At 50.5% G+C, this 22,623-nt stretch overlaps 1 protein-coding gene across 10 annotated transcripts in view; it reads left to right on the top strand.

Moving 5' to 3' along the window:
• Positions 1-22,623, top strand: part of LOC139756926 (synaptotagmin-like protein 5) — a 252,541-nt gene that overhangs the window by 170,918 nt on the left and 59,000 nt on the right. For 2 of the 10 annotated variants that reach the window (XM_071676863.1, XM_071676860.1), the window contains exon 2: positions 12,032-13,632. The exons of 5 other annotated variants lie outside the window; for them this stretch is intronic. In XM_071676863.1, the coding sequence (XP_071532964.1) occupies positions 12,150-13,632 (1,483 nt within the window). In that variant the 5' untranslated portion in view covers positions 12,032-12,149. Of the gene's footprint in view, positions 1-11,714; positions 13,633-22,623 lie in introns of those variants that run through there. 3 more of the 10 variants (XM_071676862.1, XM_071676859.1, XM_071676861.1) reach the window with 2 other exon arrangements.

Genomic DNA, 22,623 nt, shown 5'->3' with positions numbered 1-22,623 from the left:
CCGGGGCGGGGCTGGGCGACAGCCATACACTCGGCCAGCCAGAGCGTCACCAGGTCGACCTTGTATAACAGACCCCAGACTCCGTCCGTCCGTCCGTCCTGGCTGCTTCTCTAGACGCCTCTCTGTCTGGTCTCCCCCTCCCCCAACCTCCCCCGTCCCCCGGCAGTTCACACAGCCACACTGTCTGTTGCTCGGGATGATATGTGTTGTGTGTGTGTTTGTCTGTGTTCGGTGCCGACTTATCTGTTGTCTCTTGTCATGTTTATGGGTTCTTGTGTGTCTTTGTAGGCATGCCTGTCTGTTGTCTGTTGGTTCCCGTTTGTCTGCTCGTATATGTGACGCAGTCCATGTTTTTTTTTTGTCTGTTAGCTTTCATGTTTTCTTGTTATGTGTGTGTGTGTGTGTGTGTGTGTGTGTGTGTGTGTGTAAACATTTAACCTCCCTGGCAGGTCAACAAGAGACCCTTCATTAACTTCGTTAAAGTCCTCAAAAACCGCTTTAAACAGGACGTTACGAGCCTTGGCCAGGAAGACTTGATCAGTGAGTGACCTGACCCTAGAGGGTTTGGGCCAGGCTTTCCTAGTCAGGGGTTGTGCTTACGGGTCGTGCTCGAGGGTCGCACCGTCGTGCTCACGGGTCGTGCCGTCGTTTTGAGGTTCGTACCGTCGTGCTCGAGGGTCGTACCGTCATCCCAGAAGGCAGGGACAGACCACATCCCCCGTGTCTCATGATCACAGAGCAGCAGTCATGTGTGATCACCTGGCTGGGGAGGGACCCGCTGGGCGGGGATCAGTAGGATGTCAAAGCTTCAGTAATTTGCCGACGTTTTCAAATGAGTCGTGTGTAGGATGGCCGGCACGTGTGGGGGGAGGGCTTGTGGAACATAAGGAGAGCCTTCATATGTCAGTGTTGTCTTGCCTGATTCCAGCGAGATCTTTAGGAAAGAAAGTTTGGTGGAGCAGGAGTGTGACGTGTGTTTCCTCGATCTGTCGTATATTGTGTCACGTTCTCACACAACAGTTGTGTCACGTTCTCACACAACAGTTGTGTCACGTTCTCACACAACAGTTGTGTCACGTTCTCACACAACAGTTGTGTTACGTTCTCACACAACAGTTGTGTCACGTTCTCACACAACAGTTGTGTCACGTTCTCACACAACAGTTGTGTCACGTTCTCGCACAACAGTTGTGTCACGTTCTCACACAACAGTTGTGTCACGTTCTCACACAACAGTTGTATCACGTTCTCACACAACAGTTGTATCACGTTCTCACACAACAGTTGTATCACACTCAGTTGGGTGAAACTGAGCGATTTTCCTGGTGTGGATATATTATGTCCTAGGTGCTTATTGTGCCGTCAAGAGTAGGTGGGATTTTCTTCAATCATTGAGGTACATTGTGTATTACGGTATTGTGTGGGTAGCGTTACCTGCTCATTACCCTCCACCCCTCCCTCCCTCCCGCCTCCTCCTCCTCCTCCTCCTCCTCCTCCTCCTCCTCCTCCTCCTCCTCCTCCTCCTCCTCAACATACAGGAACTCCTGCAGACTCCCAGCTTCCGTAACTCAGGCTCCACGGGTCACCCAGCGGGGTCCTTTGTAAACTCTGGTTTACAAACTTTGTGGTTTACGGGTACCCAGTGGGGGCCACTGTCAACGTTGGTTTACGAAATGTGGTTTACAGTTGTCCACCAGGGACAGATACAAGCCTTGGTTTACGTACCTTATTTGCACGAGCCGGACAGGAGCGCTAGAAGGTTTGGTTTACATACTTTGTGGTCGTCAGTTGACCCCCTGTACTGTGACGCAGGTGTCCACAACACTCACATGTAGTTTGAAAAAGTACAATGTGTCAGGTAATGATTTGCTCCGCTTCCTTCACTATTGAGTAATGACGCGTACTTTGATGGTGACGCTGAAACTGGTAATAATGTGATGGTGACAAGATAGTGACGGCTGTTGTGATGGTGACAAGATAGTGACGGCTGTTGTGATGGTGACAAGATAGTGACGGCTGTTGTGATGGTGACAAGATAGTGACGGCTGTTGTGATGGTGACAAGATAGTGACGGCTGTTGTGATGGTGACAAGATAGTGACGGCTGTTGTGATGGTGACAAGATAGTGACGGCTGTTGTGATGGTGACAAGATAGTGACGGCTGTTGTGATGGTGACAAGATAGTGACGGCTGTTGTGATGGTGACAAGATAGTGACGGCTGTTGTGATGGTGACAAGATAGTGACGGCTGTTGTGATGGTGACAGCGTTACAATAACATGTTGTCATGTATCGTGATGGCATCAGTTGAGGCACCGCCAGCTGCTGGCCTGTCGTCTCGGGCCACTGACACAGATTCCATTATCTATGGTAATTGATGGTATGGTGTTGGGTAGGTGGGAGGCTGATGATGTTAAGGAGATCCGATACTGTATTGATCACCTCGACTGGCTAGGGAGGGAGTCCTATCATCCTTGTTCTTTTGTTCGGCTCCTCTCCTCCCGCCTACCTTACCCTACCGTGGTTCCTGCCCCAACACCCTGGTCTGGGGCCCTACCTTACCTTACCTTACCTTACCTTACGGTGGTTCCGGTCTGGTGCGACCCCTTGAGCACAATGGCGTGACCCTTGAATACCATGTTACAACCCTGAAGGCGTCGGTACGACCCTTGAGCACGATTTAAAGCATCTTGCCAAGGACGATACGACCCGATGGTATCATGGCCTCGCCTTCGACCTGACCCTTATGGATTGTGCTCAAGGGTCGTACCGCGGTGTTGCAAGGTCGTACCGTCATGTTGCAAGGTCGTATCGTCGTGTTGCAAGGTCGTGTCGCTGTGTTGCAAGGTCGTACTGTCGTGTTGCAAGGTCGTACCGTCGTGTTCAAGAGGTAGTACCGTCGTGTTGCAAGGTCGTACCGTCGTGTTCAAGAGGTAGTACCATCGTGTTGCAAGGTCGTACCGTCGTGTTGCAAGGTCATACCGTCGTGTTCAAGATGTAGTACCGTCGTGTTGCAAGGTCGTACCGTCGTGTTCAAGATGTTGTACCGTCGTGTTGCAAGGTCGTACCGTCGTGTTCAAGAGGTAGTACCATCGTGTTGCAAGGTCGTACCGTCGTGTTGCAAGGTCATACCGTCGTGTTCAAGATGTTGTACCGTCGTGTTGCAAGGTCGTACCGTCGTGTTCAAGAGGTTGCAAGACTCAGGTTAGCTAATATTTGCAGCAGCACGGCCTGTGACGTCACACAGGCCTATAATGGGCCCGATAAAGGGGGAACATAACGCTGCTATCAACGTTATTCCAACCTTTATAGTCGACGTGCTCCAGTCTTGCATAGGTTTTTCGCTCTCACGGTTTAAGTTTGCGTATGGGAAGATTTTTTGTGTGTGTGTGTGTGTGTGTGTGTGTGTGTGTGTGTGATTACCTATTTATTTGTATTGTACTGGGAGGGAGGGAGTTGTACATAACCATTCTCCATCCTAACACATCATCATGTGGATGGCGCCAGGATGAACAGTGTCCTCGTTCAGTTGATTCCATTCCACCGTTGATCTCGTACTGTCACATTATCGTACATCTTACAGATCAACTTTACTGCCAGGCATTATGGCGTCTAGCTCTGCTGTGTCTGTGCGTCTCTCGAGGAACTGATTACCAGTTAGAGAATCACAATGATTTGAGAAATTTGAAGGATATCGTCAAGACGCCCCTTACTCTTCTCTCCTCTGTGATGGACAAATGTATGGCTTGCACCCTCTCAGTCTGTCTGTGTGTATCTGCGAGCCTCTGTATGTGATTATGTGTAAGAGCGCGCGCGCGCGTCAGCGTTCGTGTGTGTGCATGTATATCCCTCCTTAAGTTAAGGGTTGCACGATCCAGTCTGGTGTCTACCTTGTGGACCCTCGTGGGGGGGGGGGGGATCACTAAACACTGATATAGACGTAATGTGAGCCTGGTGGGGGAGGGGGGGGGGGTAGCGAGGTTAGCCGTGTGGACAGAATTATCTCATTCATTCAAGATTATTAGATTATTATTACTCTGGTGTCAAGATGGTACGTCAACATGTAAGGCGTGACGAGGTATAACCACAGGGTGCATTGTTACTACCTGGAGTAGGACCACGGCTTCATGATGACCCACGTGGTGATGACCAGTAGCTGGTGCATGATGACCTACGTGTGATGACCAGTAGCTGGTGCATGATGACCTACGTGTGATGACCAGTAGCTGGTGCATGGCTTTGACATGACTACCTTCACCTGTGCTGAGCCGACCTCTCCAAGTGGCCACCAAGAGCAGTCCAAAAGAGCGGCTAGACTCGGGTTAACCTGGGATCGAACCGCTGTCTCTGAAGCTTTTATCTCCTATTGACAGCCGGAGGCGACGTTAGCGTGCGACGTCGGGCGGGCGGGGGTAAGCAAGCGTGGCGAAGCTCTCACGGGCAGAGCGACGTATCTGGCGGGAGATTGTGGCCAGGCGTGGGCTGGGCTGGGGGACCACCTCCCATACCGCGCCTCACGGGTTTGTCATGAGCGTCACATTAGCAGGATGAGGTGGTTCCTGTGATTACTTCCTCCGATGGAAGGTCAAAGGTTAGGTTATCACACCCAAGGGTCGTATCGCGGGGCCCAGGGGCCGCACCGTCCTGCTCAAGAGTTGTACTTGTGCTCAGGGGTCGTACCGTCCTGCTCAAGGGTTGTACTTGTGCTCAGGGGTCGTACCGTCCTGCTCAAGGGTTGTACTTGTGCTCAGGGGTCGTACCGTCGTGTTCGTGGTGTTGATGGTATGTTTCTTGCTGTGTTAAGGACGGGAACGCCATTAGTAACGTGTTATTATCTTCCTGAATTATTGATGTTGGAGTTGCACGTTATATTGTGGAGTTGTTAAAGCTCAGCTCAAAACTGCTTTTGTTTTCAGTGTTACTGACATGGTGTGGGTCAGCAACACTACGTGTGTGTATGTGTAGTTGGTAGTATGTTAGCCGCTGGGTTGTAGAAACACAACACGATACTAATTGAGAACCTGGTTCTTTGTTCGTTCCGTAAACATGTGTCACGAAGCAGCTTCGAGACGGCTGGGTTTATGATGTACTTGAGTAACGACGACGAAGATGATGACGGTCACGTTATACTACAGCTAGCGACGTACGAGGATGACAGCCGTGGTAATATGTTAAGTAACAGGTTATGAAAGTCTTCAGTATCATCATTGTGAGGATGGCGATGCATGATCCTTCTACTGTGCCCCTGCGCTAAACATAGCCATGCATAAACCTGGCCGTGTGTGGTATTAGCCATGATGATAGAGGACAGTTTTAGTCCCACCACAACGCTCAGCTGGGCCTGACGTAATTCATGGACCTTAACGCAACAGGCAACACAGTGTTGCCTCCCTCACGCCACACACGAACACTTGATCCACCAAGTATTATGCTCGGCACCACGAAGCATGATGTCCCCCCTGGCATTACCATGTTGGGTGTGACTCACGTAAGGTGTACCTTCGTTACTGACCTCCAAACTGAAGTAGATTATTCTCTCATATGAAGCGTGAGGCTAGAGCGTGTGTTGCCTGGTGAGGGAAGTGTACCAGTGTGCTGGGGGCATGGTCGTCCCCACGACAACCAAGACCTCTTCAGAGGAGAGAGATTGGAGGGTCGTTCCCTGCTTCCCCACTAGGGGTTTAGTTTTTCTGCTGCCATGAGAAGTGCATCTCTTGGTGAGGTAACCACACGCTTCACTCCCACACTACCTTCCCTCGTCCTCCCACTGTACCGAGGAGTTGGAGGAGCTTATAATCTGAATGCGACCTCGGCTGCCGTGTGTGTCATTCTGACCTCGATGCCCCTCGCTCTTCGCCCAGCTGCCGCAGTGCGTGATACGGCCGGTGTACGACAGCAGAGGTTGTGTACCCGTCATACCTCAGCAGGCAGGGGACGTCCGGGGTACATGTAGGCCAGTTTTGCCTGGCTCTGCGTCGCACCTCCAAGTTTTGATCAGGTAGAATTCCTCCCTGACGTCCTCCCTGACGTGGTACAGCCTCAGCTCGTGTTGTAGGTTATTGCAGTAATATTTGCTCCTCTGTGTACGGTTACACTGTAGATTTTCACGTTGTTCACTTAAAGCTTTTGTAAATGTTTGTACAAAGGAGTGATCCGGGAGGCGATGTATGGGATGTGAATGACTGGCACGCCATAATGGTGGAGACACGTCAGGTTTGCTCACAGACCAGGCCTTAGGCTCTAGAGTGGCACTTGACCGGGTTTTGTGCAAGACGGAGCCTAGAGTGGCACTTGATATTTAGATCAAGACCAGCCTGCCAGACCGGAACTTGGCCTGTTGACCCCGGTTAGCCCTGTAAGACTTGGCCCCCAGCATGAGACTTCATCCCTAGATCAACATCTTTAGCCTTCAGGAGAGAACTTAGCCTCAAGGGCGGAATCCAGACTGCCAGACGGACGGCATGTGGAGCGGCCAGCGGACGGACCCAAGACCCTCCCGCCTCGGGGATGTCAAGGTGTCCGGGGATTGTCGGTGCTCTCATCAAACCAGCCAGGCAGGAGCCACGAGCATAGTCGCTTCTGTCATGTGTTACCCACCGTTGTTACGGCTAAAAGAGAGAGACACTGTGAGGTGAAACTCGCGTGTCTCCCCAGAGGTATGGAAGGGACAAAGCAGTGTTCCCGAGGACGTCATCCTTGACAGCCACACACACACACACACACACACAGAGTCGAGGGAGGTGGTTGGAGTAACGTGTCTCTGTAGTGAACCTTCAGGTAGAGACCAGGACCCCCACCAGTGATGATAACTCACACGGCGGGTCTTACACTAGATGTCGGCATTCATAATGGTGCTGATCACCTGCTCATAATGAAAGTATGGTCCCCTAGAGAGGAGCAACGGAAGTTTAGATAGGTTACTGTTACTACCAATACAAGGAGCAACGGGAGTTTAAACAGGTTGAATTACTACCAGCAGAAGGATTAACAACAATATAAACAGTTATTATCAATATAAGTTCATGTTTAGAGAAATCTGCCATTGTGTACTGGTAGAGAGACATCAGATTTGTTTGGATAAGTTAAGTTCTCACGTGAGATGTTTATATGTGGTTCATGCTGGTGTATGTGGGGGAGGGTAAATGGTACAATCCGGAAATATTGTACCCCAATGGCAGATACGGATGATGTAACTTTCCAGTATAGATGTAAACACCAGAGGGACGAGTGTGTGAAGCCTTATTGGTCGCAGCTCCCGTCTCCTGCCGTCTCACTGGACGATGGTCACCTCTGATGCACCGTTGGTGGCAGTCATGTGAGGGTCTAGTTCGAGTGTGTCAGGCAACACCTGTTGAGGGGGAGGTGTCCTCAGGTAAGCTGAGGACGCCGGTCTGGCTGAGGACGCGGGGAAGGCGGGATCAGGTTTTTGTCGTGACCTGGGCGAGGCAGGGCTGACTCACGTCCGTTGGGCTCTCACTATCCCCATCCCTCCACTATCCTGCACCATCCTAGGTCCTTCACTATCCTACAACTTCTTAGGTCCTCCTCCAGTTTCCTGCACCATCCCATGTTGTCCTACACTGTTCCATAAGAACTTAGGCTGTCCTACATTATCCCAAACCTTTCCCAGTGTATCCCATGCTATCCCACACCATCCCAGGCCCTCCTACGCTATGCAAAATTATTTCCGGTTCTGCACCATCCCATGCCATCCCAGGCAGTCCTCCACCATCCCAGACAGTCCCTCACTGCCTCATACCACCCCGGGCCGTCCTCCACCGTCCCACACCATTTCTGCCTCTCACTTGGCTCTTCAGTTGCCCCAGATATACACACCTCTCACACCTAGAGCCTCTCACCTTCCTCCTCTCCTTTAGGTGAGAGTTCTGGCCACTGATATATATTGTATTACGTGTTGGGAATGTAGGGAGGCGGGGAGGGTGACGAGGGGGACAGAGGGTAGAGGAGGGGAGAGTGGGACTGATGTGTAAAGGTGTTGTGGAGGATTTGGTGGACTTGAGTAGCATTAAGATGGACGTGGGTGGTTCACGAAGTTGTTTTGCGTAATTGTGGTGAGGATAGGATCGTTGGTGGCGGGGTTGGGGTCCTTAGGGGAGTGGGAGGGGTCCTTAGTGAAGGGGCGGGGTCTCTAGTGAGGGGCGGGGTACTTTGTGGTGGGGGCGGAGTTTATTGTGGGTTGGTGTATCATTAGTGGTGTAGGCGGGGTCCTTAGTAGTGGAAGGGGGTGGGGTCTTTAGTGGTGGGGCCTGGGTACGACCCTTGGATGTCATGGCCTGACATGGTCTTGCCATAGTACCCAAGGATCGTACTGTTGTGCTCATGGGTCGTACCTGAGGGTCGTACATACCGTCGTGTGTTGATAGTTCAGTTTCATATAGTTATATGGTCTTATGGTGTAGGTTTTGATTTTGTTTGTATTGTGTGTCGTACTTTGTTTGTGTTGCCGGCCGTGATGTGGTTGTGTTCTTGATTAGTTACTGATTGTTTCGTTGTTTGTATTTTAGAGCGAAACACGCTTCTGGCCCATCTTTGTGGTACCCTTCTGAGGTCACACACACACACACACACACACACACACACACACACACACACGTGTATATTCAATCTTACTTAAAAAAGAGTCGAGTTGGAATCAGCGACGAGTGGTCAGGTCTTGAAGTCTGACGTGAAAATTTGAGTCACTTGTTCCCTGCCACAGCGACGTTGCTTCACAGTCACCCTTGTGATGGTATTTTTTGTCTAGTTTCTGCTCCGGGAAGCTGGCCGCCTGTGTGGCCCCGCCATTAGGTAAAGCAGGCAATGCTCAGGAGGCGGGTGTGCATCACATAATTACTGTGTGACTGTTGGCAGGTCAAGGGCGGCCGGTGTGTGATGTCTGTTTCTTTCACTACGCCGCAAAGCTTTTGACCTCTTTACCTCCTCATGGCTTACCCAAGAGTTAGCATGGGAACCCCTTTTGAAAACCAGGTTTTGCGAAATCTCTCGAGCTCGTAGGATGGTTTTTCTCTTTCCCTTCCACGTGTCAATATAGGCCTGGCCTGCGTGAGATCGTACGTCCGTGGTTGCAACCTTTAATACACAGGGGAGACACGTGCACATTACTGCTGTGTGTCCCCCCATCTCTCTCTCCCTTCCTCTAAACCTTGCCTTCAGGTCAACTCCCCAGCCTCCCTCCACCCCAGCGGTAATACAAGAGTACAAGTGTCCTGAGTCCGTCATGTTCATACGAGTCGTTCAGGTTGTGGTTGTGTGCCTGAGGTGAAGAGGTTGTGAGTTGTAGTGGACACTGATCATCCAGTACGTGGTAATATAGACAGAGATAAGTGTGGACCCCGATCTTGTGAACTGGAACCATGGTAGACTTCGTTGATGTGGACACGTTGGTGGCTGATGGTTAAGTTGAGGTTTTCAGGAAGTGATCAATAGTGAGGTACGGTGAGGAGGCCGGGGAAGCCCAGGTGTATACACCAGCTTGGCTGGAGTGTGTTCTCATGAATGGATGTCTGGCGCAGTGGTGGAGCCGCTGTCAATGGACAGGTAGCGGAACTGTCAATGGCCGGGTCAGGACACTGTCAGTGGACAGGGAAGCTGTCAGTAGCGGGATAGGGGAGAGGTAGTGGACAGTAGCTGTGGGTGTTTATCAACACATGTTTATGAAGCAGATATTTCTTGCCAAATCGATCAGCTGATTTCTTAGCGACGCTTCCTTCATTGTTTCTAAGAATGTTTGTATACATCTGTCTGTCAGTCTGGTACCTCACAGCTCGCCCTGTTAGGGTCAAGCCTCACAGCCCCGACCTGTGAGGGTCGAGCTTCACAAACCTGGTATGTGATAGTATAGCCTCACAGCCCCAGCCTGTGAGGGTTGAGCTCCACAGTATAGCACGTTGCTGCCTCACCTGGCAGGGAGAAACACCTGCACTTTGTCTTAATAACACTCATAAGTTGATGTAGACACGAGAGCCTCTTGCTTCCGTCTGTGTTGCTACTGAGGCAAGGCATGTGCCGGGATCTCTCTCTCTCTCTCTCTCTCTCTCTCTCTCTCTCTCTCTCTCTCTCTCTCTCTCTCTCTCTCTCTCTCTCTCTCTCTCATGTTCGTTCCCCGGGGTTCAGACACAGTCAGCTGCCCAGATTGGTGGTGGCGGTGGAGGAGGCCAGCCTGGCAGTAGGTGCCCGTGCCACATTAACCACGTCCTCCCGGGGGACACACACCAGGATCAGGCCGCTCCCCTGACGCCTGTCTCTCTGTTTCCTTCTCACAAGTTGCTTTGTGCTGGTGGTTTTAATTATAGGTGTTGGTGGCGCGTGGCTGTTACAGTCCCGAGGACCTCGCTGATACAGAAGCCTGGCTGGGTGGGTGGGTAATGATGATCGTAATCTGTCTGCCTTCTGTACGGATTGATCTTCCATGTATTGATCGTCTGCATAACAATGTTGAAGGTTTTAAGACAAAGTGGGCTAACTTCACTTTCATTATCGCCTGCATAACAATGTTGAAGGTTTTAGACAAAGTGGGCTAACTTCATTTTCATTTTGTTGATATTAATTTGGTTACGTTGCTGTTGTGATGTTCTTGATATGTTATCCTTCGTTGATTGTGTCAGAACTTTGTTCTTCGTGTTATTCGTTGTTATCACGGTTCTCTGGGTGATGTTTCTCGTTGTCTTGACTCATCCTGATGAAGAACAGAAGATGCAACACACATCTTGCGTAAGCATGATGCTTTTGTATCAGCCGGCAGTGAAACGCCTTAATGGGTATAGGAAGTGGATTTTGAAGGCAGGGATGAGAATAACATGATTTTCGTTTCTGGAAGAAATGGAAGACAATTGGTGACATTAACATCAACTGAGGAGGAATGGAAGGTTGTACGGCACTGAGGGATGATGAGTTTGTATGAGCGAGGGAAGGAGCGAGTGACGGCACTGAGGGATGATGAGTTTGTATGGGCGAGGGAAGGAGCGAGTGACGGCACTGAGGGATGATGAGTTTGTATGGGCGAGGGAAGGAGCGAGTGATGACTGTGATGTGTGGGAGACAGCCAGAGATGAGGGAGGGCGGGTGCGCCTCCAGCATCGTGGAGGATTAGGTCAGTCTCTTGAGGGTATGACTGCAGAAGCACATGACTTGCCGATGAGTTATGAAGTTAGAGGAAGATGAGTGGCTTGCACAAGGGATGAAGAGGAACGTGAATGGAAGCCGTTAAGACGGTAGAGGATGCAAGAAGACTGGATGTTGACGGTGTGTGCAGAAGTGTGGATGGCCTTACTTCCTCTTGACCCCTAAGTGTTGTTAGAGACCAGTCACTCAGGAGACAGACGCTGTGGGAGAGACTGTTGTGTACACCAGTTTGCTCGTGTGTGGTGGAGGGAGGGGAGGTCTCCAGCTGTAGGCTGTGTAAAGTAATTAGAGGAGAACAGAGGGCTTTTAGCAAGCTTTTAGGGCCGGGTTAGCCGTCCTGGAGAGGCCCGGTGTGCAGGGGAATCTCTGCCTCCCTCAACCCTCCTGTCTCTCTGGCCATATCTGTCCTCGTGTCGTACCATACTCTCTCTCTCTCTCTCTCTCTCTCTCTCTCTCTCTCTCTCTCTCTCTCTCTCTCTCTCTCTCTCTCTCTCTCTCTCTCTCTCTCTCTCTCTCTCTCTCTTCTGACGTACTACTAGTGCCAGCGTCTGGAAAACACGGATGTTGTGGTGGGGTGGTGAGGTGGGTGGAGGAAACACTGGCTGGCATTTTGATTAGAACTTGTGTTGCGTGGCACAGTAGCTGACGCTCGGGCGTTGCAGTGCAGACTTAATGGAAATGTGATGGTGGGGTAGATACGGAGGGACGCACTGGCCACACTGAAGTGATGCGAGTTCCTCTCTCTAGATCGTAGAACTTCCTGTTGTACTGGACTAGACATGGGTGATAGACTGTGCCACCTGAGGGTAGTAGCGCCACCACGCGTGTATGTGAATCACTGTGTACCATCTTAAGACTCGGGAGTTAACAGTGTTACCATCACTCCTCAGACCGACCAAGACTCTTAGTCATCAGTACCATTACCAGTTCATCAGACCACCGATGCCTCCATAGGCCCTGCTGGCCACCGACGCTATCATAAGCCTCTGAATTCACAGCGCCACCACCATGAAGCTTCGCTACGACTTCGACTCGTCTCAAAAGACGTACCGGACCTTCCCGCAGAAGGTGGCCCACTCGACGGGTCTGGCGGACCGCTGGAGCATCCTCAGGTGGTGCTGCCCCTTCTGTCTTGACAAGCCTCGCTCGCGTTCTCGCAAGTCTAGCGGCGTTCCGGTCATCCGAATCACGAGGCCTCGAAGTCCCGACTCCGATCAGGACAGCGAGGACGAGTCGGAGAGGCGGAGGAACAGCGTCGGGAGTGGTGGAAGTGGCGGAAGGACCAGAGGTATGGAGCCCGTGGTGACGTGCCCGACAGGAAGCAACTGGGCGAGTGACAGTGGAGACGTATTGAGCCAGGACAGCAGCATCGGCTCAGGGGAGCTGGACGTGATTGACGAGGAATACTACGACCGCAGAGGCGACGACACCGACTCGATCTTGAGCGAAGATTCGGTCCGGAGCAAGGGCAAGAGCTCCGTCAAGAGTAAGTCGTCAGTATCGGGATCTGTCAAGAGTAAGGAGTCGGGAAAGGGTAAAATGAGTAAGATGTCGAAGAAGAACAGCAAAGAGTCCTTCAGGAATAGTCGTGACTCCGTAAAAGACAAGGAAGGAGATAAAGACAGGACGCGCTCCCCCGTGAAGAAAATCCTCAAACACCTCAAGCGTAGTACGTCCTCGGGGTCCTCGTCCTCGGCCTCTGGTCGAGGGGGAAACAAACGCTCCTCCAGCAAGTCCAAGTCCTCCGTCGTGGATGACGACGGACCAGTAAGCCAGGAGACCAAGACATTCTCTTCGTCGTCGTCCTCGTCGTTCTCGTCCGCCGCAGCGCAGGACGACAGGAAGCGCAAATCTATGACCCTGGACGGCCTAGGACGAACTAGCAGACGGGGATTCGAGTCCCAGGGGTCAGCCACGAGCGAGGTCATAGGTCACGATGTTATGGTGAAGGGCAACAAATCTGCCACAATAGATGGTCGACGAGTCTCCGGCATGAAGGAAACATCTGTCACGTCCTCTGCAGCCGGCGAGGAAGACGTGAAGGAGAGGACGTACACGTCGTCTAGCAAGTGGCAGGTGAAGACAGACGAGGCCGGTCAGGGTAACCACCTGCAGCAGACACAAGGAGCAAATGATGTTGACGATAATCCGGAGGAGGAGGACAACACGAGCAGTTCTAAGTGTGATGACGGAGACACCAGCAGAGAGGGGAATTCTACGCCGCAGACCTCGCCAGAGAAGGTCATGCAGGAAGAAATAATCTATAGGTCGGTAGAGGAAGTCACCTTCAAATCGCCAAAAACGATCGGGAGAGGAGAAAAGTCAGTGAGAAACAAAGAAATGGAAGATATGTCGCAGGATGGAGTCAAGGAGGGCCGGGTGGGAGGTGAGGTGGGGAACGGGTCGTGTCCAGCGGAAACACCACCACAAAAGGACAAGGTTTACGACTCGGCCAGCTGCAAGCAGCACCACCAGGCGGCGCCACCCGGAGGTAAGACCACTCCACCAGTCCCCTACCTCCACGTCACACATGTTGACGTCACTCCTGACGTCGTATATGATTGCTTACCTTACGCTTGTGATATTTGTGTGTCCAGTTGTGTGCTCAGTATTCCTCATGACTGTTACTTTCAAGGAATTTAGCGCACGTTGTCATGTCTCATGTGTTTTACGTTATATATATATATATATATATATATATATATATATATATATATATATATATATATATATATATATATATATATATAACTCAAGGGTTTGAGTTGGAGATGCGTTATGAGCAGTGAGATTATGTACTGATAACCGTATCATCAGAGTTGTAAGTACAACATGAGATGGACTGTAAGTAGGGTCACAGAGGTACCATACTGGACAGTAAGTTACGATTACCACTTTCTGTGGTGTTTTATTGTAGTTAGACTTTGATGATTGTACGAAATTGTGAATTATTTTGATCATTGTACACATTATATGTATGATTGTCACCCTCCACCTACCAGGTGAGGCACAGCACCTTATTGTTTGGCTTTGCACGAGCAAGTACTAACAGTAGTTAGCGCTTACTCTGTGTGTGTGTGTGTGTGTGTGTGTGTGTGTGTGTGTGTGTGTGTTTGTGTGTGTGTGTGTGTGTGTGTGTGTGTGTGTGTGTGTGATGACCATTATGTACTCACTCGTGTTGTACCAGGAAGGGTTCGTGGGGCCACACCGCTTGACCATTCTGTAACCAACAACTTTTTAAATTTCTGTATAATGTGTGTGTGTGTGTGTGTGTGTGTGTGTGTGTGTGTGTGTGTGTGTGTGTGTGTGTGTGTGTGTGTGTGTGTGATCACTGGTTACTGCGAGTTGTACACTTGTGTTGCCCCGGGTCTTAACCTTCTGTATATTTAATGTCTTCACTGCTTTGTGTTTACACACACACACACACACACACACACACACACACACACACACACACACACACACACTCACACATTTTTTGACAAGCATCAACGGCAGGATGAACAGCTAGGATTTCCTGTAGGCCGACTACCTCGCCAAGGATTCGAACTGCGAGAATTATGATGGTTAGCGAGTCTAACCCCCACACACGTGTTTACATGTGATGATACTCAAAAGTTCTGATTGATCGGTCATGAAAGAAAACGCGATGTGTAATAACACGTAATGTTACAGGTGATCATTTTGACCTGACGAAGACCATCAGTTATGTGGATGTATCATACAGGCTGAGGGAAGTACAGGTAAATAGATAACCTGCAGAGATATCGTCACAGCCACTTAACTGGGTCGCTGAACCAGGGAGGATAGCCATGCCGACCTGTGTGTCCCTGACCCCGGCAGCGCTGGTACAGACGCGTCCCAAGATCCCAACTGCTGTGGACAGTGAACACTGGGACCTGCGACCTTACTGTGGGATAACCAAATGGGAAACATATGTATCAGAGTAATGGATGATAGAGTTGACCTTGATCTGTTCCCAGATATAAACCCTGGGATATGATGATAAGAACAGTCGCAGGTGAGGAGGAGGAGTGGATACGTCAGGCTACATCCTCAGTGAGTCAGTCAGCCAGATATGACGGTTGTTAGAGAGAGAGAGAGAGAGAGAGAGAGAGAGAGAGAGAGAGAGAGAGAGAGAGAGAGAGAGAGGCAAAAGAAAGAGCGAGGGGTGACCTTATCTGTACCACATTAGGTCGTAACATTACTGTGTAGTTAGAGACAGTAGTCGTTACCTCGCTGTGCTGGGCCATCCCCTTCCCTCTCATGTATCACTTGTCAAGTGTCCAGCACCTCAGGGTCTCACGTGCCTAGTTAAAGTCGTGAGAACATGATGACATCCCACAGTTGACAGACACCAGCAGTATGGTCCTCATGGTCAAAATGCTCCACAGTGTGATGCAGAAGTCACCCCTCTTGATGAGTGGCACAGATTGTTTATATCATGAGACAGTAAGTTAGTGACTATGTAACTGATGGGCTTGTTAACTGGTGTGTGAGGTGCGGCTGTTGTATAGTTGGCACGAGAGGCGAGAGCTGCTCACCAGGTGAGACCCACCATGATGAGAGGCCACACAGATGTACGTGTGGGCCTCGGGCCGTGCGCTCTCTCTCTTTCTCTCGAGGATGACTGACCCCTCGAGCAGGACGGTACGACCCTCGAGCAGGACGGTACGACCCTCGAGCAGGACGGTACGACCCTCGAGCAAGGACGGTACGACCCTCGAGCAGGACGGTACGACCCATGGGTGCGATGGTGTGACCTTTGACCTCACCTGTAAGGGTGTAGGTGGTCTGGTATGGGGAGGTGTGGGTAGTGTGGACCAACCATGGGTGGGGGGTGGGGGGGGTTGGTCCGTGTCCAGCCACGTGTTGCGTCTTGGTATTTCCGGTATTCCTCCCCCCTCCCCCCCTTCCCCCCGGCTTATGTTACCCCTCTCCCGTTCTACCATTGGTTACCCCCCACCCCCCACCCCCCCACACCCCCCACCCCCCACCCACCGATGGTTACCCTTATCCCATTACCCCCCTCCCATCTGTGGTTACCCCCTACCCCCACTAGTGGTTACCATTATACCAGTGGTGTGGTCACCTCCCCCCCAGCGTGCTGCCTCTCTCCCCTGGTCGTGTGTCCTCACAGTGCTCTTCTCCCCAGCTTTTCATTATCCCACGTCCCCTCCCACTTCACCAACTCCCACCCACTCCACAAGTCCCTCCGCCAGTCTCCAGCTCTCCTGCCAGCGGTGGTAGTGGTGGCTGGTGGCAGGAAAGCCGGACGCTGGCACCAGCAGGAGTTCCGCAGGAAAATGGAACTTCAGGGGTTTTCTGTGTGGTCGCCTCGTGTAACTCTCGTCCACCCGGGGGTTCGTATCCCTCCGTCTGATCTCAGGGAAGAAGTCCTTCTTCATTGTCTTTGATAGAAGTATTTACGACCCTCATTCTGAAGATTGAAGATATATATATATATATATATATATATATATATATATATATATATATATATATATATATATATATATATTATTCCAGTACGGCTTCGGCCCCACACGGACCCTTGCCAATTGGTGAGGGTCACACTGTGAGGGGCCCAAACTATTGGAATAACAATAACCAAATCCCAAGAATTGTGGTTTTATCGTCATACATATTCTCGACACTGCCTTGTTCTGCATGTGTGTGTGTGTGTGTGTGTGTGTGTGTGTGTGTGTGTGTGTGTCATGATAGCTCTGCAGGTCAACAATAACACTGTACATTTCCCTCAGTAGCTCCGCTATGAATACACTCGCCCCATTTGACTAATGGAATGTTAGATGAGTTGATTATGAAATGAATGATTATAATGACGTAAACAATTAATCATTATTATTATAGATAACGATGTCAACTTGAGGCTAGTATGTTTGACCTATACATAGTATAGATATGTTGTCTGTTTCACGCGACAAAGAACATGGACGTTATGTATGTGATAAAGACAATCATTCGGTGATGAGAGATTGTGTGGCTTACATGGAAGTCATGTTCTCCTGATCCTGTTGTTCATGTGTCAGAGAAAGTCTGGGATATAGATCCCAGTTATTCTGGGATGGGATATATATGTATGTGTGTGTGTGTGTGTGTGTGTGTGTGTGTGTGTGTGTTATGGGTCTATAACTCAAAGGCAAATAATTCTAGAGGTTTGAGATGATGTTAGTGGTGAGGGAGGAGGCAAGGCGCTGAGAGAGAGAGAGAGAGAGAGAGAGAGAGAGAGAGAGAGAGAGAGAGAGAGAGAGAGAGAGAGAGAGAGAGATTTACCGAGGTAATTATAGAACTGGAGAGAAAGTATTGGAATGTGGGAGACGAGATGAGAGCTCTTGTGTGTAGGAGGTAGGAGGTTGTGAGGAGCCGCCTTGCTTGTAACGGTGGGAGAGAGGGAGTCCCTGCCTGACCACACACACACACACACACACTGTAGGTGTGAGGGTTAGTGCCAGTCACAGTATAAGACCAGCCGTCACTTGTGTGTTACTAAACTCTCTAACCAAAGTTTCCTTCTCTTCTTCTTCTTCTTCTTCTTCTTCTTCTTCTTCTTCTTCTTCTTCTTCTTCTTCTTCTCTTCTTCTTCTTCTTCTTCTTCTTCTTCTTCTTCTTCTTCTTCTTCTTCTTCTTCTTGTCTTTTGTTTCCAGTTGGCGTCGTTTGTTTCGTCTACATTTCATTTCATGCTTTTGTTTCACTTGTTTATCTTCCCGTACTTTCATCTTGTCCTTGTGTTGCGTGACCCACCATCTCTGTTACTGCCCTCATTCTCGTTGTCTGTTGTCTTCTGTGTATTTCTTGGCGGGGTCGTTTTCTTCGTCAACAAGTGAAGAGTCTGTTTTTTCTTCATGTCTTCTTCCTTCCTTACTTGAAGAAGTCAGATATTTACACCCATAATGAAGATTGTAATTGATGGCTTGTTATCTCATCTTTGGACCTGTCAATTGCCAGAGTCATTAAGACCGTCAACGTCCAGTTATAACTACCAGTTGAAGAATCTTGAACACCTTCTTCAGGTGCTCATCATAATTCCAAGGCCATGCACGCTCTATGCTATGTACATGGCCTTTGTTATTAATGGCCACAACGCCGTAAATCAAGTGTAATTTTCAGTCTTTTCGTAATAATGGTGATGAGTGGAGACATGAGGTTGGCATTGTGTGTGTAGTTTGGTGGGGATCTGGAGGGATGGGGTTGGGGGTAGAAGGTTGTCTAGAATTCTGGTGTTGATTAGGATTGAGCGGATGTCGTAGTGGGTTGTGGTGAAGGCAGCGAGCAGTGGCAAGCGTCAGGTGGTGGTGGTGGTAATTACCAGTATCGTAAATGGTTAACCTCCCTGACCCACCGGAAGTCTGGATGATGCGGGGGTCATTAACGAGCGAGGGAAGGCATTCACTGTGAGGATAACTAACGAGGTGCTAACGATAGATTCCAAGTTATAAAACGAGGAACTGGCAGCTGGAAGTGCCCCACCGGGAATACCGTGCTCAGGTGGGTGATGACTCTCTCTCTCTCTCTCTCTCTCTCTCTCTCTCTCTCTCTCTCTCTCTCTCTCTCTCTCTCTCTCTCTCTCTCTCGGAGGAAGATGGCCTACCGAGGATGCGGCAAGGAACGGGTGTCATCTGCAGGGTTGTGAAGTACTGTACAAGTAGAGGTATTATTGGGCTTGCCAGGAGCTGCAGACGAAGCTGACGTCGTCGCTAGAATTGCTACTACCAAGGATGTACGAAGCGAGCTACGGGGAGGCTGCCTGGGGACTACTGGGAAAGGAAATAAGTGTCAGTATTAATGGGTCTCCAGAAGTGAATCCCCGGACATTTAAGGGATATTGTAATGAGGGATGAGGGAGACGCTAAGGGTGAATGAGGGAGAATGTTAAAGGACTGGAGACGGGGCGACGTGGACATTCCTGATACAGGCTGGAGGAGGAAATGAGCCGAACTCGCCAGCCATGGCTTCCAATTGACGACGGCAAGTGACAGGATGTGTGTCGGAGGAATGGGCGTCTCCTGCTGGCGTTAATGACTTGCTGGAGGAGTCGCTGATGAAGGACAAGGAAAAGGATCGATGCCTTCTGTTGATCGTGAGCGACGTCTGTTAATTTCAGGAGGCGAGAGACGTCGCTTGGTGGATGTATGGACGTCTTCTTCTAACCTTGGCGAGCTGGAGACATCTTTTGATGCTTTCATGTTGAGTGTTTGGGGCAAGACACGTGTGTTGGTCATGTGGGGTGGTGGGGGAGGCCAAGGAACGTTGTATTGATCCCAGGGGCGGGAGCACTTGTGAACGTTCGTGGGTAATGAGGGGTCTCTTGGTCGTGGACGTTCGCGGGTGAGGGAACGTCATGTCTCGGTCATGTGAACGTGCGGGGGCAGCTTCTGCGAGGGATGTGAAGATCTTGCATGTTATGACGTGGAGGTGGTGGAACCGGACTCACGTGCTCTGACTGGCACGTGGGATGTACCTCACCTGGTGGGCTGGAGGTACCTCATCTGGTGGGCTGGAGGTACCTCACCTGGTGGACTGAAGGCACTACTGCACAAGGCTGAGGCCAGCACGGGAGGCACGTCAAGCATGGTGTTATTGGTGTACTTGGCAACTCCTTCACTTGAAGTGAGTTGAGGTGGGGGTGGGGGGCAGAGGTTATTGTCAGAGTGGGGGAGGAAGAGCTCTTGACGTGGGGGATGACAGGGAGACCTCTTGACGTGGGGCACACGCTACAGACGTGGGACCAAACTCTTGCCAGTTAGGGCGGTGTGAGCGTCGAGCGGGTGAGAGCCCTTGACGGAACACCGTCACGCTGGGAGAGGCGTCTGACGTCACTCATACTTCACACACCTACCGTGACGTCATAATTTCCAAGGCTGCTGGTAGCTAACCTCTGTGACGTCATAATTTCCAAGGCTGCTGGTAGCTAACCTCTGTGACGTCATAAAAAGACATAGTCCGGAGGCGGGATGAAAAAAGAAAATAAAAACGAACCTGTCTTTGAATTATATGATATTTCACGTGTTATGTTCGTATGAGTATTATCATTTTTCGTTTCTTGTGTTCATAATACAAAACGGACGGTCATTATTAACACGTTCAGTATGGAAGAAGGAAGAGTCCAGGCTGCTAGTGGAAGCATGTCTCTCTGTCTTGTGTTGACATACCTCCCTGCCTGGTGGAGGTACCTCACCAGTGTTCAAGCGAGGGAGACACACGGGTGTATGTGCTGGTGGGAGGTAGATGTTTCTTGGACAGTTACTGTGGTAGTAACTGTGATAGTTACCCTGGTAGTTATTGTGGTAGTAACCCGATAGTTACCATTGTAGTTACTGTGGTAATTGCTGTGGTAGTTACCGTGTGGATAGTTAAGTGTGGTTGTGTGGTGCATCACGGATGTCATCTACGTACACCATCTGGCAAGCACGTGTGCCCTCCTGACCTCTGTCATGTTACGACCGCTTCACCTCCCAGCACCTTAGCCCAGCCCAGGTGTCATGATGGCCAGCATAATGATGATGATGATGATGATGATGATGATAGTGTGAATAGTAATGATAATGATAAACACGATGATGATGATGATGATGATAGAATACTGTTCATGTCAGACCGTCTGAGATGTAACGTGTCCACACAAGACACACCAGGAACCTTACTGGTGATTGTCTTTTGTTCTCGTGTTTGTTTTGCTGTGTAGTGTGTGTGTGTGTGTGTGTGTGTGGTGAGGGTGGGTTACGAAACACTGTTTCAGCCGCCAGTAATGATAACGCCATTTGCTTTTATATTAATCATTTATTGAATTAGTTCTCGATGGATGATGCCTTCATGAGCTGGTTCATAAATGTAAATATTATATTCATCATCAGTAAGGCAGGAAGGAGGGTCGCTGCCTCAGAGAGTCGACCCTCGTCTGGGCGTCGATCGCGGTTATGTTGGAGGGACTTGCCGGGGACGTGGAGCGAGTCACGAACCCTCGACAGAAACATCGACGTGACGCCTAGACCCGAGGTCCACAGACCTGACCTGACCTGACCTGACCTGACCTGACCTGACCTGATTGTTGTACTACGTATTCCTCTCGTGTCGTGTGTGTGGGTCAGGCAGGCTATACCCAAAGCTGACTGGTGGAGCTGGAGGTGTGTTAGTAGGACGTGTCCTGCCTCAGTTCCAGGATGCAGGCAGGAGCCGACCCTGCCCAGCGTGGGTCGTCTAGCGACGATGATGTTGTGGTCCTCAGCATGACGAGCCGAGCCCCGCCAACCAGACCCCAGCAGCTGTGCTCTCCCTCCAGCACCGTAGGAGCAGCACCACGGGCCGTCCCCCACGCGGGACACACATACACGCCCTCCTCCCTCAGGAGGGTGTTCAGGTCTCCTCCCCTCCCCCAGTGCCAAAAAATAAAGTTAAACAACGAGACTTGCTGTACTTGGAGACTCAGGCCCTCGGCCCTGTCCCCACCCCGGCACCGCCCGCCCCCGGCACCGCCCGCCGGCGCCTTCCTCATCCCCATCCCCCCCCACCCTCGCCCAGTGCCAGGTAAGGTCAAAGGTCAACGGAGATCGGAACAGAAGCGAGAGCACTGCTTGACATCCCTCTCACCATGTCACTGGAGGACATGACTTCACTGGTGGCCTCCCCTCATTCCCCATGTCCTACATGGCTCTCCTCCCCCATTTTCCATGTCCTGCAGGCCTCTTCCCCCATTCGTATGATCTGTAATGCTGTTCCATAATACATGTGTAATTGAATCCTTGTACCTTTTCCTATATCTGGTAGATCCCTTTTGCTTTACCCATACCAAGAAATCTCCTTCTCCATGTTCAGTAATCTTTCTTTGACTAGTAATCCTCATCTTATGTATAGCAATCCTCCACCCCACTCTGTAATCCTCTCTCCTTACCTAGTGATCCTCCTCTTCATGTCCTGCAGTCGTCCTGTAATCCTGACCCAGTAATTCCCCGGCCACACAAGCTAGCGTCATGCTCTCCACACTCTGTCATCAGGATGATCCTGGCGGCATTTTGTCTTTGTGATCATCCGCGCACACAGCGCCCCTTTTTACCCGAGTGCTTGGGCCATACTGGCCTGGCTGGGGGTATAGGTATGGCCCCGGGCGTGGGCATGGAGGTATAGGGATGGGCGTGAGTGGCGCCATTTAGGAAGACAGACTAACAGACACAGACCTGGCCTCAGTATAATTTTGATACCAGCGGGTGTATTACATGTTTGTTAGTGAGGCTTATTGCTGTGTGGTACTGCTTGTTGTTACCTTGTTCGACCAGGATGGGGAGAGTGCGTGGGTCTGGTTGTTTGATGGAGAGTGATTTGTGGACGCCAGTGTTGTGTGGTTGTTTGGTGGAGAATGGTTTGTGGACGCCAATGTTGTGTGGTTGTTTGGTGGAGAATGGTTTGTGGACGCCAGTGTTGTGTGGTTGTTTGGTGGAGAATGGTTTGTGGACGCCAATGTTGTGTGGT

Source organism: Panulirus ornatus, chromosome 23 (assembly GCF_036320965.1).
Source record: "Panulirus ornatus isolate Po-2019 chromosome 23, ASM3632096v1, whole genome shotgun sequence".
In the NCBI taxonomy this organism is placed as follows: Eukaryota; Metazoa; Arthropoda; class Malacostraca; order Decapoda; family Palinuridae; genus Panulirus; species Panulirus ornatus.
The sequence above is the reverse complement of the archived record's forward strand: the minus strand, read 5'-3'. Positions and strand labels throughout refer to the sequence as shown.